Source organism: Babylonia areolata, chromosome 6 (assembly GCF_041734735.1).
Source record: "Babylonia areolata isolate BAREFJ2019XMU chromosome 6, ASM4173473v1, whole genome shotgun sequence".
NCBI lineage: Eukaryota > Metazoa > Mollusca > Gastropoda > Neogastropoda > Buccinidae > Babylonia > Babylonia areolata.
In genome coordinates, this window is record NC_134881.1 from 3014192 (window position 1) to 3034070 (window position 19879).

General features: G+C 39.0%; 1 protein-coding gene across 1 annotated transcript in view; it reads left to right on the plus strand.

The window, feature by feature from the left end:
• The window catches only part of LOC143282653 (lysine-specific histone demethylase 1A-like), a 30805-nt gene continuing 10926 nt past the window's right edge, over window positions 1-19879 (plus strand). The window contains exons 1-15 of the mRNA XM_076588306.1: window positions 1-238; window positions 5145-5358; window positions 5866-5999; window positions 7745-7823; window positions 8332-8424; window positions 8853-8959; window positions 9825-9906; window positions 11472-11566; window positions 12136-12278; window positions 12859-12949; window positions 14519-14653; window positions 15303-15525; window positions 16294-16389; window positions 17801-18003; window positions 19333-19575. Coding sequence (XP_076444421.1) covers window positions 74-238; window positions 5145-5358; window positions 5866-5999; window positions 7745-7823; window positions 8332-8424; window positions 8853-8959; window positions 9825-9906; window positions 11472-11566; window positions 12136-12278; window positions 12859-12949; window positions 14519-14653; window positions 15303-15525; window positions 16294-16389; window positions 17801-18003; window positions 19333-19575 — 2103 coding nt within the window. The 5' untranslated portion in view covers window positions 1-73. The remainder of the gene's footprint in view (window positions 239-5144; window positions 5359-5865; window positions 6000-7744; window positions 7824-8331; window positions 8425-8852; window positions 8960-9824; window positions 9907-11471; window positions 11567-12135; window positions 12279-12858; window positions 12950-14518; window positions 14654-15302; window positions 15526-16293; window positions 16390-17800; window positions 18004-19332; window positions 19576-19879) is intronic.

Below are 19879 nucleotides of genomic sequence, written 5' to 3' on the forward strand. Positions count from 1 at the left end.
TGTTGAAAAACAAAGCAGTGTGGATTGTCGAAGCGTGCACAGAAAACAGGCCAAAGAGACTACAGAATTAATCATGTCGAATCCTTCTGGTAAAGTAACCACTTTGATGCCGAAAGAAAAGAAAGAGAGTGATGGGAATGCTGAAGACAGTAAAAAGAGAAGCGCATCTCCAGCTGACGATGCTGACGACGCCAGTTCTGAAAGTAGCCGGCGTGTAAGCAAAAGAAAAAGAGCGAAGGTAGGAGAATTAAACCATAAACTAAGGATAAATACAAATATATTGCAGCATTAATTACTTTGATTTAAAAAAGAAGTTATTTAGTAAAGTCCTATTTCAGCATCCTAATGAAGTTACATATTTTACCGGCAATTTGCGTGCATGTATGGAACAATATATAACATTAGCTGATGACTGTGATGTAACGCTTTTTCAGTGGGTTTCGACTTTTATTTTTTACGTTATTTACTCAATTTTGTTGCGGATTCAGTCACAAAAGTGCCACCCCCTATTGTGGATTGTTGCCCTGTGTAGGGATTACCAAGGATTATAGACAAGACAAGACAATAAGCCACAATCTTCCTTTTTCCGTTTTTGATCAGACTACAATTACAAACCAAAAAAACGTAACCAATAGGTGCAGTAATTCAGGAAGCTAAAATAGGACATTTTCAAACATTGTCATTTTTCTGCTTCTCAAATGATGAATATTTCCATGCAGCAACCCCCACTACTTACTTGTTTCGTAATTATGAAATTCATAAATTGAGTTTGGTAATATATTCACATTCTTCTTTTTCTCATGCAGAACATAAAATTGTTTAGTTGCATATTTTATTTTTATGATTGTCAGCTGGTCATATGATCTGAACAAAAGTTCCATGGATGGTGGGGTTGACCATTTAATGGAAGGAGGAAGGGGCTTTAATTATGAATGCAATTATTTATTCGCAGGATTACACAAAAGATTGGTAAATGAGACAGTTTATCACATTCAACCAGACTGCAAGCAAACTGCCCTCAATATAAAGGAAAGGGTTATACAGAAACTGACTTTGTGAGTAAAGTGCAGTAGATCTAGAATAAACAATAGACTTCTGTGGCCATCTTGGATCTTGTGCATGCGCATTAAACTTTAACTAAAAATCATGAGTAATGCTAAAGGTAAAAGCAGCAAACATGTGTTTTCCCCTGCTTCTTTAGTAGATAGCCTCCAATTCAACAGCCAAACTGAGTGTAATGAATTACCATTGTATGCACAGTAGGGAACAAGCGATGATGTCATGAAACTAGGATTGTCAGAGTCATTTCCCTTTGTTCTGGTCAGATTCAACGGCACTTTTGTTGGTTTGATGATCTGACATCCTCGAACATCTCATGCTCTTGATCGATTAACAAGTGTAAAGTAGAAAAGCAAAGGAAAATAGGAAGAATGTAGACAAGCTTCATCTTGGGGCAAGATGTCATACATCGATAAACCTAGCTTGTGAATGGCTTCAACCATTACGATTCAGTTGAGAGTGATTGTGTCTGCGTGTGTCACTTTCGCTGTGTGTGTGTGTTTCTTCTTTGATTTTACACCTGTTCACTAGGATGGAAAAAAGTACACATGGATGCACGTTGTGTTAGTTTGCTGTCAGTGTGTGTGCTTGTATGTACTGATCTAAACAAAATTTAGACCAGTGGCTTGTGAGTGTGTGTTTGTTTCTGAGTGGTGTGTCAATGTGTCTAGTGTGTTTGTGTGTGTGAATGAGTCATTGTGTGCTTTGTGTGTGTGTGTTGTGTCATTGTGTGTGTGTGAGTTTGTGAATGTGTTCCACTGTCTGTGTGTGTGTGTGTGTGTGTTAGAAAGAAAGAAGGGGAGAGAGAGAGTGTGTGTGTGTGTGTGTGCATGTTTGTGTGACTTACATATGAGTTGGGTGGGGAGGTTGGTTTCAAGCTGTGTGACTGTGAGCCAACAGCTCCAGCACACATATACACACCCACACTATCACAGCACAAAACAAACACACACACTGACTCTGCACACACACACACACACACACACACACACACACACACACACACACACACACACACACACACACAGAGAACAGGGCAAATTTCACATAATCTCGCCTCACTGTTTGATAGGGATAATATGCTCCCCCCCCCCCCCCCACACACACACACACACACCCACCCCAGGTTTCCATTTACTCTTTTCGTATACATTCTAAAGTGGGCACGTTTTGTGTGTTCTATGTCTTTTGTATGCATCTGACATTTGCCTTAGATGAAGGATGAAATTTTCACTTCAGCACACATTATAGTCCCACTTTTTCTCCAGTATTGAATCCACAGTCAGCAAGAAAATATCCCCAAGCAGTAGTTTATTTTTAAAATCCACTTTCCTGTGTTATGTGCTTACAAGTCACTTGTTCACCCTCCCCAGCCTTTTGAAATGAATGATGTAAAACATTTTGTTATTATACCTACATTATCACTGTATGATTGTGTTTGTAATGAGAATCTGTCATGTCTCCTGCATGAAGATTAGGTGGTCTTTTCATGAAACTTTCAAAGCAATCAATTATTACTGCTACTTTTTACCCAAAGGATTCCACAAATTGGTGCCACATGAATGATTGTAGAAACAATCCCATTTAAGTTATGACGAGCATCTGGTGACAAAAGGTGCCTCTTCCCTTGTGACAGAGAAGACAGTAAAAACTGTAGTACTGTCAGGAAAATCACAAAACTGGGATATCATGAGTAAAATTTTCAATATTTTTTCTCTATTCTTCACTCTGTTGTTTCTGGTGTTTTCTGTTATTTTCACTCTGCTGTGCCCAAGGTGAAGAGATGGGGCCCAGCAGGGTGATACTTCAAGATATCACAGGCAGGCTTCCTTGAAAACATAAACCTTTTATGTTGACCTTTGCAGTTGATCTCTCTTTGAGTTTTAGTCTTTCTCTCCCTCTCTCTCTCTCTCTCTCTCTCACACACACACACACACACACACACACACACACACACACACACAACACATGCATACACACACACACATACAAACTCAATCACATGCACACGTACACACTCTCTGACCCATGCTCTTTCTCTCTCACTTTCTCCCCCCCCCCCCCAACCCTTTTCAGCTCAGTTAAATCAAAATTTTCACAGTAGAAATGTGTGTTTGATTCTATGAATATAATACATAGATATGCCTGTCACTGTGTGTATTATTATCCGTGTGTGTGCATGTGTGTGTGCGCACGCACATCAGTCAGTCAGTGTGCGAGTGTGTGTGTGCACATATCAGTCAATCAGTGTGTGTGTGTGTGTGTGTGTGCACATCCAGTTTGATGTTCACCTTATACACTGATCTGAAGACACGTCTTGTTTCAGATTTCTGTGTTTTTCTTTGAAACGGTTATTAAGCAGTTTGCTTCAAATTTCCTGAGCAAGATCTCAATGACACTGAAAAGCAACAACCAAGGCCCACATTAATTATGTCTCCTTTGTTCATCAGAAGGGAATCGGGGTTGTGACTGATGAAACACAGGTCAGGCTGATGCAGGTAACAAAACAGACACAGGTCGAGACTGATCAGTGAAACTAACAGACACAGATAAATAAAATAAGTTATTGTTGGATAGAATTTAATTTTTTTTAGGCTAATTCCTGAAATGTGAAACCATATTTTTAGCCAACAGATTGTGGGCCTTCATCTGAACACGGGTCAGAATTCACTAAAAAAGCTAGCCAAGTGTAAGTCAAAGCTTCAACAAGTGTAATGAAAACTAGCCTATTTGGGGAGAACACTTGAGAATTCACATTATTTCGTAGCTGACAACATTGTGTTATCTCCACGGAAATGTCTTGAACAAACACGGAAATGTTCACTGGTATTTGCAAATGTCACTGTGGTGCGCTGGATAGCTGCAACCCATGCCTGCCTCCTTTGTCTTGTCATTTCTTCAACCTGCTATCCTACTTTAGTTTTCAACTTGGGAATAGTTCGATAAAAGCCAAACCCAGTGGGTCCCGAATCAGTACAGTATCCTCGGCTTGTACAGCCGATAATGCAGCAAATATCTGGCTTCGCTCAGTATCCTACTGGAGATGATCATAGTCAGCAAGGCAGAACGTGGGAAGAAGTGTGGGTTTACTGTGTTTACATTTGTCGTGACAGACAGTGGCGCCAGGTCCCACAATGCACCGCACGTGACGTCATCTTCTCAAGCCCTATTGAAACACTCGACAAAATATGAAGCTGAAAGTCAAAAAAAGAAACCTGCTGTTTCCTCCAATTCAACAGCCAAACTCAGTATAATGAATTGCCATTGTATGCACAATTGAAACACTCGACAAAATCTGAAGCTAAAAGTCAAAAAAAGAAACCACCTGCTTCGCATATTCTGCTTCTCTCAATAGCATTTCTTGCTCGAAATTTGGGAAAGCCAATTGGCTTCGAGAGCACAGATCATGTGACGTGCCTCTGTATGTCATGTAAGCACGGAACTCTCCAGCAGCCTTATTCAGTTAAGTAAATACATGGCATTGTTTAAATAACAAGAATAATTTAATGATGATGATATGGATACTTATATATAACCTCTATTCTTGGTCAGAGACCAATCTCTAAGCATGGAGTCATTTGCACAACAGGCTGCCTACCTGGGCAGAGCCAACTAACAGCTGCCATTGGGCGCTTATCATTTGTTTCCTGTGTCATTCAGTCAGGTTTCAGTCACTGACATACAGGTACTCATACAGGCATGTAACATACGTGTATGACCTTTTTATTTATTTATTTAATTTACTGTGCTATATAGGCAGCTATACTTCATTTTCGGGGGTGTGCATGATGGGAATGTTCTTGTTTCCATATTCCACCAAATGCTGACATGGATTACAGGATCTTTAATGTGTGTAGTTGATCATTTGTGTGCGTATATATATACATGAAGGGGTTTCAGGCACTAGCAGGTCTGCACATGTGTTGACCTGGGAGATTGGAAAAATCTCCATCCTTAACCCACCAGGTGCAGTTACCAAAGTTGGAACCTGGTACCCTCAGATTGAGTCCAGTGCTTTAAGTTTAACCACTCGGCTATTGCGCCTGTCATTTGAAGAGATGAACACATAGTGCAACATTTACCAGGTGGAATACAAAGAAATGGATGATCACCTTGCGCACCTGTCAGAGGATGAATACTATTCTGAAGAGGAACGTAAGGAAAAAGCCAAGGAGAAAGAGACCAAGGAAACTGGGCCGAGTGTGGAGACCAAGGAAACGGAAAAACCACCAGTCAAGCCAGAAGACACTGAACCAGAGAAGGCAGACCCTGAGCAGCCCCAGCCAGATGACCCCACAGGTAAAATGCTTGCATTATTGTTGGTGTAATAAACCTCACTCACAGTTGTACTCATTTCTATTTCTTTCTATCTTTTTTTTTTGTCATTTTTTTTGGTACTTTTTTTTCATGTGTATTGTACAATCTTTAAACTATAAAATGTTTTTTGATTAATCTGTTCAGTTTTTTACACAGGGCTTCCCCCCCCTCCCCCCCCAAAAAAAAAAGTGTATGCTGATTGATTAATCAGTACAATAGTTACAAACATCTCAGTTGTCAGTTCTTTTCTCCACCACATTGGCCATACATTTGTAGACCTATGTAGACTGATTTAAGTCACTTTGAAAAGTTTATATATATTATTATATAGCTGTTTGATTCCTTTATATGTATATTTAAGATTTACAGATCCATTTTTTAAAATTCTGTTCTGATATATAATGTTCATGTTTTATATGGTGACCTGTGTGGGAAGTGCTTGAAAAAAATATTTTGTTCAGTGGTACCAATACTTGTTTCATCCAAAAGGTTTGGAGGGCGCAGCTTTCCAGAGTCGTCTGCCAGTGGATAAAATGACATCACAAGAAGCTAATTGTTTCACTGACTTAGCCAATGGCTCAACACAGGGACAGAAGATATTCTTGTATTTACGAAACAGAATGGTAAGACTATGGACAATGTTTTGTCAAAGTGTGTGTGTATGTTGGCATGTGTGATCAGAGTGACTGATGTGCTTTAGAGAGAAAGAGTATGTGTGTGTGTATGTAATTGTTGGTATGTTTTATTAATGTGTGTGTTCGAGAGAGAATGAGTATATCTGTATATATTGGCATGCGTGATTAGAGAGTGCGTTTGAGAGAGAATGAGTTTGAGTTGTAATGTGTGATAAGAGTGACTGTCACTGTGCGTTTGAGAAAGAATGACACATGAATGTGTTTCTCACCCTCTGTGCGTTGGCATTTGTTATTAATATCTTGCATATTCAAAATAGAAAGAGTATATCTGTCTGTGTGAATGAGTTTAGCAATCAGTGTGTATGTGTTCAAGAGAGAATGAGTGTGTCTTTATATGTTGGCATATATGTGATGAGAATGAGTGCATTCAAGAGAGGATGAGTGTGTGTGTCTGCATGTGTGATCATGAGTGAGTGTGCGTGCAAAAGAGAGTAAGTTACTTGGTGATAGTGAGAGTGAATGAATTTGCATTTGCTAGCACTCCCAGTAGTGCAAAGAGTAGTACTTTCATTTAACGTCCTTTGTGTGTGAATGTATATTTGTGTGTTTTTCATTCACCTATAGACTGGCTCTTATGCCATTCTCAGACCGTAGATAATTCACTGCTCTGCCACTGCCACAAAAGCCAAACCCAAATGGTAGCTAAATATCTGTCTTGTGAAGGTTTTTATGCTGTTTTGGAATTATTGTATTGGTAGCTTTAGCTTCGCCAAGGTTCCCCTGACTCTCTGATGAAAATATTGAAAACCCCTGTCACCCAGGAATTTTCACCCAGGAATTTGTTTTTTTCAAGTGATTTTATTGGCTGGCTAGAGCATGTCAAAAACTTATTATCTTTTGTGGGCAAGAAAAATGACAGTGTCATGACCAAGCCATGTGTGACAAAGCAAAAGTAAACACAGTGACACAGAATTTAGGCAATGCTCAATGAAAGTTAGAATAAATGCTTGAAGAAGATGAAGATAGACTGCAAAAACTGCAGTCTGGCTATTCTTTTGACAAGGAAGGCGAGGAATATCAGCCTACTCTTCACTCAAAGAGCAGAACACAGTTTGACTTTACTAGCAGACAGCATTGAATGATTCAAGAAAAGAACATGCTGTATGTGAGACAGGCCTGTGAGAGCTAGTAGGAGTGGGGGAGGTATCAGATTTAGTATGCTGAGCGAATCATGACATGAGGTTGAGTGGGAAGGGGGTAGGGGCAGTGGAGTGGGCATGGTGGTTTGCCTATTTTCAGATCATTGAGTTTTGACTTTGACAATTGGCTGATGAATTTTTTTTTTTTCCAGACAATTCTTTGTTGGGGAAGTTGTCTGTATGTATGTATGTTTGTGTTTGTTCATTTGTATGTGTAGTGTTTATTTTTTAAATTTTCTTGTGGATCACATGATCATTTAATCAAAACAAACATTTTTTTCTGTACTGTACATTCATTTTTCTTTCAGAAAATTTCTACTTAAACCTGTGTCAGTTGAGAATTTTTTTTTTTCTACACCTACCTGTTTCAGTATTTTTCCAGGTACCTTGACAGCCTAAGGGTTAAAAAGAAAATGAATGTGGTATGCAGATTTTATTATTATATTTCTTTTTTCAACTGTTTTTGAGTATTTGAATGAAAATGTTTCCTTTGGAAAGATCTTCTTAAATCAAGTTTTATTCTTGCCCTCTCAGCTTCAGTTATGGCTGGAGAATCCCAAACTACAACTGACTCTGGAAAATGCGTTGACGCAGATAGAATCTCCATACAATGGTAAGTTTTTGAATTGATGGTGTTCTGCTGACAGTCTTGGATCCCAAAATATTTTGCAAATTGTTCTGATTTGGGAAAGTGATCTATCTAGGTTGTGTTCTGCTGACAGTGTTGGATCCCTAAATACTTTGCAAATTGTTCTGATTTGGGAAAGAGATCTGTCTGGGTTGTCAATGTTTTATGCATAGTTAGAACTATCTTTTAACCAACTTTAGGTAAATGATGCAGTAGTAGATGGTAAGCAATGGATGCTAGAAGTATATCGTATATTCTGTTAAATATGTATTTTATCACTAATATCAGACTTGTTATAGAAAATAAAGCAAAGAAGGAAAATGTGTGATTAACATTTTTGCATATATATTACAAGGCTTGATGTCAGTATTTGGAAAATACAGGAACAGTGTAACACTAACAGGACACTCATACAGTCATAGCAGTAGTTGAAATTACAGGAAATCTGTAATAGTTGCCACTAGTGCTTCAGGTGATCAGACTTATGTGACAGCTGATGGGCCTCTGGTAATGCGAGTACATGCGTACCTGGAGCGCTACGGGTACATCAACTTTGGAGTCTTCAAGCGCCTTAAACAGTTGCCAGGTGAGCTTTAATATGTGTTTGTACCCCGTTGCATGAATTATGCGTAGTGGGTTGGCAACTGGCTTTTTGAATGGCAAAGAAAGATTTTATGGCATGTGGAGTTAAGTGTTTGGTAATTTTACTTTTGGAGATGTTTGGTATGGGAAGGCCAGTTGTGTGTGTGTGTGTTTATAAACGATGAGACTGTTTGTGGACAGCATTTTCCTATCAAACTATGGGACTAATGCCATGGAGCCAGGACCAATTAATTCTGATAGAGGTGGAGGGAAGGTCAATGTTGTAACTCATCAGTGAGTTAAATCGATGGACATGCAGCATTTTATGTTTTGATTAGCAAAAAAAAAATGTGAACTGTTTCTTCTAATCATATTGATTTTTTCTGATGAAGTGCATGTACAGTCTTGAACGCTGAGCTGAAAATTTTACAGTGAAACGCCATGGTCGAGTTATTATCATCGGGGCTGGTATAGCTGGACTTGGAGCTGCCAGACAGTTGATGTCGTTTGGTATGGATGTCATTTTATTGGAATCACGGGTAAGGCTGCATTTTGTAAAAAAGCCTAATGTCCCTGTATTAGTTGACACTTGCACACACACACACACACACACACACACACACACACACACACACACACACACACACACACACACACAGACATAAACACACACGTGCGCACGCATGCACGTTATCTCTCTTTCACACACACATATACACACACGCATCCAGACACACACACACACACACATATTTTGAGTTTGAAAAAGATGACATAGTCACTGCCTAATAAAAAAGAAACAAATGCAGACATGTATTAATAGATAAATATGGAATAGAGAGATATGTGTAGAAATCATGGACAAAACTTTAAATTAAAAAAATAATTTAAAAAAAGGAGGCATTTATGTTTTATGAAATTTGCCTCTGGAGAAAAATTCTGGTTGAGAAGCTGACTTATAGTGATCCATCAAGAGTTCAGAACAGAAGAATTCAAGAGGATCACACCAGTTAGAAACAAACAAAAAAACAAAGCAACATGCATGTGTTGGCCATGTTGTGTGATGATTGTGGTAATTCGTTCTGCCACACCAGTAATGCAGTACAGAAAAGGAACACATTGATTTGAAAAAAAAAACCCATTGTTGTGTGTCATTAACTGATTTATACTGCCATAACAAGAAATAAGCATGCAGAACACAACAATAAAGCATTGTTTCTGGAACAAGAACAAGAATGCTGTTATGTATCTCTGATTTTTGGTATTCCAAAGAGCAAACATTGAGTGGATGGGTTGGGGATGGGGGGAGAAGGGCATGATTTATTTTTTCTTTATCAATCACTCGGTCTGATGATTTGTTTTTCATATTCTTATTACAAAAACCAATTGTTTCCCTTATTCCAGGATCGTGTAGGGGGCCGTGTTGCTACTTTCAGAAAAGGGAACTATGTCGCTGATTTGGGAGCTATGGTGGTGACCGGACTTGGTAAGGTCTCTTCATTGCCATCTTATTGTCATTCTTTATGTTTCATGAAATTCAGAAGTGAGTTAATAGACCGTAATTCGTGCTGTTCATTTGTGCACACTGCTTTGTATGGAGATTAATATTTTCAGATTAAAAAGAAAGCAGCATGTTATTGCAAGTGAGAAATTGACAGGTCAGTGGTGGTTTTGTAGTTTCAGTGTTGTCATATTTGTGATAATGATGTTGATAGAGTGACTTGTAAAAACAGCATTCATTGTCACATTATTCTGTTCAGTTGTACATGATGTGGCTTATAACTATTGATAGAACTGTGGCCTTCAAATTCTAGTTCACTCTGGTCTGGCTTCAGCTGAGCTCAGTGTTAAAATAACTGAGACAGAAATTGTTTACATCTGCATGAATTTAAGTGCTGCCTTCTTGTAGTTTTCAGTGACTAAAAGACTTACTGAGACTAATCAGTACATAGTCTTTCTAATTGGAGTACATCTGGTTTCCTAATTTATGAATTTTATTTTTTTATTTTTTTTTTTTTAAGAATGTGTTTTCCATGCTCATGAAAATGTAGACTGTTTGGTGTTTGAATTATTGTCATAATGGGACAGTGGTGTAACAGCATGAATAATTAACTGGACAGCTGTTCTCTTCTCTGTTGTGCTGTTTGAATGTCAGATGGTTTTGGGTAGGGAAATGAAAATTGGATGTGCATGTGATTTTATTTTTCTGTTCGCTGTTTTGTTTGCTTTCCAAAGACAAATGGCATATTGTTAGAAGCAGATATTTGAACTTTTTGTGTGATCACTTAGTAAAATGTTCTAAGAATCAGATAATCAGTTTTGAATGAACTTTTTGTATGAGCATTCTGATATTATTCAATACAAAAGAAAAAAAAAGAAAGAAAGAAATTAAAGATTTTTTTAAACTCACAAGCTCAGTTTATGGTTAAATGAAGGTGACAGTAAAGTAAAGCACATGACTTGAAGGATTGATATATGATTTTGAATATATGGCCGAAAGAGTCCTTCAAGTAATTTAGAAAGCTAGCTCACACTTAAGTTTCAGACAAAGTTCAACCGTTTACAGCCAAGAAAAGGTAAATTGTGGGCTTTTTGTTTGTTTGTTTGTTTGTTTTTTGGTTAGGCAGAGAGAAAGGAAAGACAATGTATATAAAATAATGTGGAGGTGAAGACACTCCAGCTTTGAATATCAAATGCACAATGGTTGACACAAATCCAGAACATTTTCCCCTGATAACAAATCCAGAACACTTGACACTACTCTCAAAACAGTTGCCCCAGATATAGAATGTAAAATAGTTGCCACTGATCCAAAACAGCTGCCCCTGATACCAAATCCAGAGTAGTAGACTGATCCAAAACAGTTGCCCCAAATGTTGAATCTAGAATAATTGCCACTGATCCAAAATAGTTGCTTCAGATATTGAATCTAAAATAGTTGTCACTGATTCAAGACAGTTGCCCCAGATATCAAATCCAAAGTAGCTGACTTGAATTCCAGTTTTACTCTAATCCAGAACAGTTAACACTACAGCCTTTCAATGGTTTCAGGGGGGAACCCGGTCACCATCCTCAGTCGACAGATCAACATGGAGCTTCACAAGATTAAACAGAAATGTCCATTGTATGAGAGTAATGGCAGCACAGTAAGTCACCCTGGTAGCATTGGAGTCATGCATGAGTTAAATTTTGTTTAAAATGACCTTGTAGAAATATAGCTGTGCTATCCTGTCTTAGATGACAGTGCAGTGCTAGAAACAGTAAAAAAAAATTGTTTAAAATGACCTTGTAGAAATATAACTGTGCTATCCTGTCATAGATGACAGCGCAGTGCTAGAAAATTTAATGATATATATGAACATGTATTATAAACTATTTTAAAAGATATTAATGATTTAGCATGTTTAGATTTAAGCATATGAATGAACACATGACAAGAAAATTTCTTCTGCATTTTAACATTTATTGTGTATGTTTCCTAATGCTTATGTTATATGAATTTTGTTGCAAGAGAGCAAATCTTGAACATTACTGTTGTTCATTTTTGTGTTTGTGTGTGAGAGAAAGAATTTGTGTGTGTGTTTATATATATGCACTATACATGTATGTTGTATTTTAGAAGCAATATATATTGGTAAATTGTATGGCTGCAGGAAGTTTGATTTTGAGTTATAGAATATAAACTAAGAACTTTTTAAAAGAAAAATCATTTCAGGTCCTGAAGGAGAAAGATGAGATGGTGGAGCGTGAGTTCAATCGTCTGCTGGAAACCACGTCCTATATTTCACACCAGATGAACTTCAACGAGGTGAACGGGCGGCCCATGTCTCTAGGGCAGGCATTGGAGGCTGTAATCAAGTAGGTGTACTGCAAGATGTTTGTTTGGATGGATGATAGTATAGTGGTTTGAATAAAATAGTTTTTGTTTTGTTTTTGTTTGTTCAGAGAGCAAGCTTGGTGTGCAGATATTTGCACGCACATGTGATGTATGTCCATTTCCCAGTTCAGCACTGCCACTACTAACTTGAGAAACACTAATTAAGTGCAACTTCATAACAGCATAGGAAAGCAGATGAGTGTCCCACATAACAGCACAGTGCATTGAAAGAGGGGCACTGCTTTGTTCATAGGTATGTGCTAGCATGAGGATGACTAGGTACTACACATGTAGAGAGTGTCTTATCTCTTTCTCGTCTGTTATTTGGGTAGCATAATTGTATAGATGCTGCTGTTCCCATGCAAAATTGTATTAAAAAAACCACAAGAAGAAGAAAAAAAACGGTGGGCATGCTACTGAGTTCTCTCCTCCTCAAAGTACACACAACCATATTTCAACCGAAACAAAAAACCAACAAAGAAAATCGTTGATAAACAGTAGACAGGCAGTCAGCTGCTGGTCGAAGAAGTATCACCTGATTTGTTTGCTTTCTGTGTGCAGGTTACAGGAGAAGCATGTGAAGGAGAAACAGATTGAGCACCAGAAACGCTTGATTGAGCTGCAGGAGAAACTCAGAAAGACACAGGCACAGGTCTGTATCCCATGCCTCCTAGTCACATCATCTGTCTTACCAGAATTATCTGCCATGGGTTTGCTGTTGTCAAGCCTCAGTGAACATGACAGTGTATAAATACAGTTCATTCAATTTGCAAACAGTTGTATAATTGAATTCATTCTTGAAGTAAACAGTTGCTCTGGAATATTAAAGTAAATAGGGTAGGTAGGCGAACAGCATGTAATTGCGAACAGTTCGTGTACCGCCCCACTTCGAACTGTTCTCACCACACTGATTTCATTGTTTAATGTCTGTTTTGACCTCATTCTGATACCGGCTTTTTCTGCGCTCTTTCTTTTCTTTGTGCACCATTGCTGACCGATTTCACAAACGTGCTCTCAAAATCCTAAAATCAAGGGAAGCAAGTAGTAGGACTTGAACTTTTGAGACAGTTTAAAATCGCTGATTTGATTTGATATGTTGAATGAATTGTGCATTGCCAGTGCTTAGAGAACTTAGAAAGCATGTTGGTGACAAATCAGAATGTCAGTTTTGACAGGAATCTAAAAAAATTGTGTCATTTGCAATCAGATCAGAGGATATTTTGATGTGAGTATTTGTCAACTATGCTGCACAATTACTGAGCGCTCTCAAAAGAGAGTGTTTGTGTGTGGTGTGGGGTGTATGTGCTTAAATGTGTGTTTGTGTGTGTGTACATGTGTGATCAGAACCAACAACAGTCTGGTGCGATGTTCCAATAATATGTCTGAGTTCAAGACCTGCATCTGTTTTAATTGTCCACATGTACCCAAACTCATTGTTTCAGTTAGACTTGCTCATTTGCATGTACCATCAGGCAACCCTGCTATTTCAGCCATTAAAAAATGATCGAATGAGTAGTAGACGAACTTCCTGGTGCAAACTAATTGGAGAAAGCGTTCAGAAACAGAAAAGCTACATTTGATGATCATACGATGTGTTACCTGTACAATGCAAACATTGAGCTGGTCACTTTGACTGGATCCTTTACAATTAGGCCTAGTGCCCAATGTGTGGAACCCAGGAAAATGGGAGATTATTGCAAAACGTACAAATCAAAAAGAAAACAAAAGAAAGAAAGAACTTGGAGTTGTGTCTGAAACATTTATTTGTAGGATTTTGGGTTATTTCATGTTGTGTTTGAAGTATATGGACATATATCCCATTGCTGGCATTTGGATATTTGTAGCATCCATTCATGAAGTGTGTTTTGACATAATTATTCACCTCAGAACGGATTTCTTTCATTTGATGACTGATAAAGAAATGCAACAATAGAATGTTATGGGGGGTGGGGTGGGGTGGGTGGGGGGGGGGGGGGTGTTCACTTGTGTCATAGAATGTTGTATTTTTCTTACCTGAATGATTTTCTTGTGATGATTGGAGTGTGCATGATGATCAGGGAAGGGTGTGCAGATTATTCATTTAATTTTACATCTCGTTTATATTTGTTAACAAGCATTTGAATGACCCTAAAGAAGATTTTCTGTTTTAATTCTTTGAACTATATTAAAGCAGACAATAAAGCATCTTGAATTGATTAACTGTGCATTTGATTGTTGGCAGATGTTAACCCTGAAAGACCGGGTGGAAGAGCTTCACAAGCAGAGCAATGAGGCAGCAGAGGTGAAGCCCCCACGAGACATCACGGCGGAGTTCTTGGTCAAGAGCAAGATGAGGGATCTGCGAGCAGCTTGTAAGGTAAAGATTGATTTTTCTGTGTGCTATTTATTTCTTATGTGTGTGTGCGGAGGGAGGATGGGGGGGGGGGGGGGGGGGGGGGTTGTGGGTGGGTGAGAGAGAATGCAAGCCTGCGTTTTTTCTGTAACATGGTTTAGTGATTTTCCTTGAAAAAGAGTGTGACATGTGTCAAGACTGTATTCTTTGAATGACGTATTTCATAAGTTTAATTTGAATGACTGTAAATCACCTTTGGAGCATTACCTTGAAGGTCATGTATACACTTGACACATGCACTCACATCGTCTCTTGGTATAAGAACTAAACTAATTGCTGTCCTGCTACTTGAATTGGCTTGTCTTCTCTTCTTTTGTAGATTTTTTTTTTCTTTTTTGCTTATTTATTTTGAATCTTAAGAATGTGGAATGAAAATGAATGTTTTACTGTTGACGTAGTACATTTATGCCTTGAACTGCAGGCGTACATGGTTACTGCCATAGATATAAAGATTTGGAATGTGGCATTCAAAGCAGGTATGTGGAATCAGGTAAATGAATTGGTGCTTTCTTGAATTGTGAGAAAGATCAGCTAATCTTCGAAACATGACATTCAATATGAACGTGGTTGATGTGTATGCAAGTCGTTCATTCTTTGTACTTTCTGATGATAGCAATACGACGCTCTACAAACACAGCAGAAAGAAATTGAGGACAAACTCCATGAGCTGGAGTCGAACCCACCAAGTGATGTGTATCTGTCCTCACGAGATCGGCAGATTCTGGACTGGCATTTTGCTAACCTTGAATTTGCCAATGCCACACCGTTGAGCAGTCTGTCACTGAAGCACTGGGACCAGGATGATGACTTTGAGTTCTCTGGAAGCCATCTGACAGGTATGTGGAGGATGTGGGAAAACATCATTACCTTGCAGTGAAAGATCCCTTTTTTGTAGTGACTTAATGGAGCATTGCGGCTCTTTCATATTTATTGCATGCCGTTTCTTTGAGTTACGATCATTGCTGATGTGGAAAGGACAGTGGCTGCTCAGTTCATTGTCTAGTATTTCTGTCAGTATGTTGATCTGTTGCTGATATTTAGTGTCTAGACTTTTGAGCAACTGTTAAGAGAGAGAGAGAGGCAGGAGAGAACAAGTTAGAGCTTATCTATTTTTATTCATGTCTAAAAGCTAAAGCAGTTGTTGAGGGAAAGAGAACTGGAAAAAAGTGCAGCAGATTTTTATTTGAAGACCACTGACACTTAGAAACTTGAAGACAGGTCAGTTAGGCTCTTGACTTGTGACCAAGTGGTCAGCAGTAGTTGGTAGAAACTTGAAGCCAGATCAGTTAGGCTCTTGACTTGTGACCAAGTGGTCAGCAGTAGTTGGTAGAAACTTGAAGCCAGATCAGTTAGGCTCTTGATTTGTGACCAAGTGGTCAGCAGTAGTTTGGGTTTGAGGCCCTGTTCCAGCATGGTGTTGTGTCCTTGGGTAAGGGTTTTAACTCACTGAGGATTTTCCTCACTCCACCTGGGTATGAATGGGTATCAGACTTCAGTTGAGGAAGCACTGGACATGATGGATATGAATTCACTGCCCTGATGGCTGTAAAAGGCAATGACCTTTTTAAAAAAAAAAAATTTCTTTTTCCTTGTATATGTTTCAGTTCGCAATGGCTATTCCTGTGTTCCCGTGGCCCTGGCTGAGGGCATGGATATCAAACTGAACACAGTGGTGCGGACTGTCAAGTACTCCCCAACAGGTATCTCATCCTCAGTGTGTCTTCAGGTTTTTTTCAGCACAATTTTTGATATGCTAAACAAAAAGAAGTGTACCTTTTACAGTTGTGTTCAAAAAGTGAAAGTGATTCTGATTAATTAACCCTTTTGCTGCTAAGTTTCTGTGTGATAAACACCCTAAACTATACAAGATATCAGCTTCAAATCATCTTCTTTCCATTACACAACTAACAGTAACTCACTGATGATTCCGTTGTGGTTGACGCATTTTGGGTATTTTCGTGTTTCCATAACCCAACTGACTACTGACATGAATTATAGGATTTTTAATGTGCGTGTTGATATTCTGCATGCTTATAAACTAGCAGGTCAGCACACGAGTTGACCAGGGAAATCAGAAGAATCTCTACTTTTCATCCACTAGTGCACCAGAACTGAGAATTAAACCCAGGAAACTTGGATGACAGTCCAACACTCTAACCATTTGGCCACTGAACCTGTTTGTGTGTGATGAGGCCATTGATTTTGCTAGTGAAATAAATGAAACCATCTTTTATGAACTCGGGTCCAACAAAATAGAAAAATAAAAAGAGATTACAAAAAAAAGGGAGAAAAAAAGAAAATAACAAACAAGTGTTGCTTGCTTGCATGGCCACAGTCATCCACACACAATCAGTTGCTTGAATTTTCACACTGTATTGTTCAGAAGAATCATCTAAAATACTTTCTATTTGCCCTTCACTGTCAGAATCATGAAATATATTCTCCAGCAGTGACTCTCTTCAGGCCTTTGACTGTCAGATTCTTGAAACACAATCTGGAGCAAAGCCTGAACATTGTCACCCCAGACTCTGATCGGTCGCGAAGACACTGTTGTAAAAACATGAAACTCAATGCTCTCAGTCACATGATTTAGTTTGTGTCAAAACAACACAGTGTGCTTGTTCACTTCAAACTCTGTCAAGGTGGGAAGGTTTGTCAATTTCCTATCGTGCAGGAAACTTGGCTGCAGCTGTCAAGCTTTGTCATTTTAACATGACCTCTCACTGTCATCTAAAGTCGCCTTTGGCTATGAACTGCTTAACTAGTTGCTTAAGTTACCTTTGGTGGCAAAAGGGTTAATAGTTTGTTATGTGTGATATTTGCTGTGTTATATTTGAATTAATTCATTTAAAAAAAAAAAAAAACCTGTTAAAAGCTGTGTTTAAATCATTGAATATAAGTCCTGCATTTAGTCCAGAAGTGTCATGCACAATGCATTGGGCTATTCACTTCAGTACAGCAAATTTTAATCCTTGGATGAATTCACAAATCTGTTCCACAAAATAATATCATTGCAAATTATAATAATGAAATGAATACTCCAGCCTATCTTTTCCACTAAACTTCAGTGCAGTCTTGAGTACCTCATTAAACGAGCAAATCTGGTCACAGGTGTGGAGGTGGTAACCACCCAGGCACGGTCGTCAGCGAATCCCCAGACATGGAAGGGTGACGCAGTACTTTGTACGTTGCCCCTTGGCGTGCTGAAGGAAACGGTTCGGGGGGCAGGGATCAATGCTCCACAGTTCATCCCTCCACTGCCTGACTGGAAAGTGGATGCTGTTAAACGCTTGGGCTTTGGCAACCTCAACAAGGTATACTCACATTTCTGGTGACTTAGAATGTGTTGTGGCATTTTGGGTTGGGGTTTTTTGTGTGTGTGTTAGGGTACATGTGGAATTTTTAATCCATAAAAATGCTGCTGTCAAAGAGGACTCTGCATATGTGAACAGAGGGAAAGTAATATACTAAGTGAGACTACTAGCTGTAGCTACTTTGGATTTCTCTGCTTCGGTTTATTAGCATTTTGCACAGGACAGGAGTTAGACGTCTGCCAGAGTCTGTAACAGTGGATCACAGTGAGTTTGTTCAGTTCAATGTACTATTATGGAAAACTGTTCCCTTTGTTGCTGCAGTTTGAGATATCAAGAATTTAAAGAAATAGGTATGTTTTTCAAGCAAGAGTAAATTTCATCAGTATGCCTCTGACATAGTAGAGTGAGATTTGAATGGAAATTAGCTCCCAAGTTGAAGAGTACAAACATCTGTTTTCTGTTTCCTTTCCTTCTCTCCCCATCCCCTCCCACACCCCCACCCACCCCACCCTGCACCCCCTTCACCCCACCCTTTCCCAATATTGTGTTTGCTTCTCATTGGAACTTCTGGAACATTTTAGAATCAAACTCAACCCAAGTAAGGTTTGATTTTTGTAGATTTCCCATTGCTTTGTGAGTTCATTGCTATGTAAAATGTTGGCCTGTTTTGTTGAAATTGAATAGAACTGTCAAAAATAAAAGAAAGATTAAAAAAAAGAAAAGAGCAGTCACCCCAAAGTTGGGTCAGTTCAACCATCGGTAAGAAGATAACATTTGCAGCTGCTCCTCTCAGAATACAGAATACTGTATAATCTTGATAAGAGAAATTCGTTTCAAAGTATGCGAGAATCTTACCTGTTCAGTATGCATACATAAAAGACCACCAGGTTGTTTAGGCTGGTGTTGGGCAGTGTTACCCTGTTTCATTTGAAGATAATAATAGCTGTTGATCTACTGGGGCATGTTTCTTTTTATATTTCACTTTCAGTGAATTGTATATCTGGTCGGGATGTAGTTGTTGGAGTTTCTGTTTCGTGTTTTGTTTTTTTCTCAGTTTTGGTTAGAAAGGTGTCTGCATGTTTTTGAGATGGTAATGGGATTTTTTGATTGGTTATTATTATTATCATTATTATTTTGGTTTTTGTTATTATTTTAGTCTTTGAAGTGGGAAGTCTCCACTCAGTTGGACTATTAGCTTGCACAGGATAGGAATCCGACCCCTGCAGGAGTCTGGACCATTTGGTCATAGGAAGTGTTGTATTAAAAGCAATTATAGCATAATTGGTGCACAGAATGGTTAGACATGACCCGCCATCCATCTTTCACCAGGTGGTGCTGTGCTTTGACCGCGTATTTTGGGACCCGAGCGCCAACCTGTTTGGCCACGTGGGCAGCACCACGGCCAGTCGTGGAGAGCTGTTCCTCTTCTGGAACCTCTACAAGGCCCCTGTGCTGCTGGCCCTGGTGGCCGGAGAGGCGGCCGCCATTATGGAGAATGTCAGCGATGACGTGATCGTGGGGCGCTGCATTGCTGTGCTGAAGGGAATCTTTGGCAACAACGCTGTGCCACAGGTGGGTGGGCTGGTTTGTGACTGAGTGGAAGTGTCAGCTTTGTTTTTGTTTTTCTTGTTGTATATCATGATGGTGTCAAATTACACTTACCTATAGATGGGTTAGTCTGTGATGGAGTGGAAGCCTCAGTTGAAAACATGTTTTTCTTGTGTAACACAGTGGTATCTAATAACACTTTGCCGAAGGTGATAAGTCTGTGGCTGACCAGAAGCATCAGCTGTATGTATCTTTTTAGAGAATACAGTAGTTTCCTCAGGTGTGTTAGTCTGTGACTGAGTGGGTCAGTTGTGTGCGTTTTCTCATT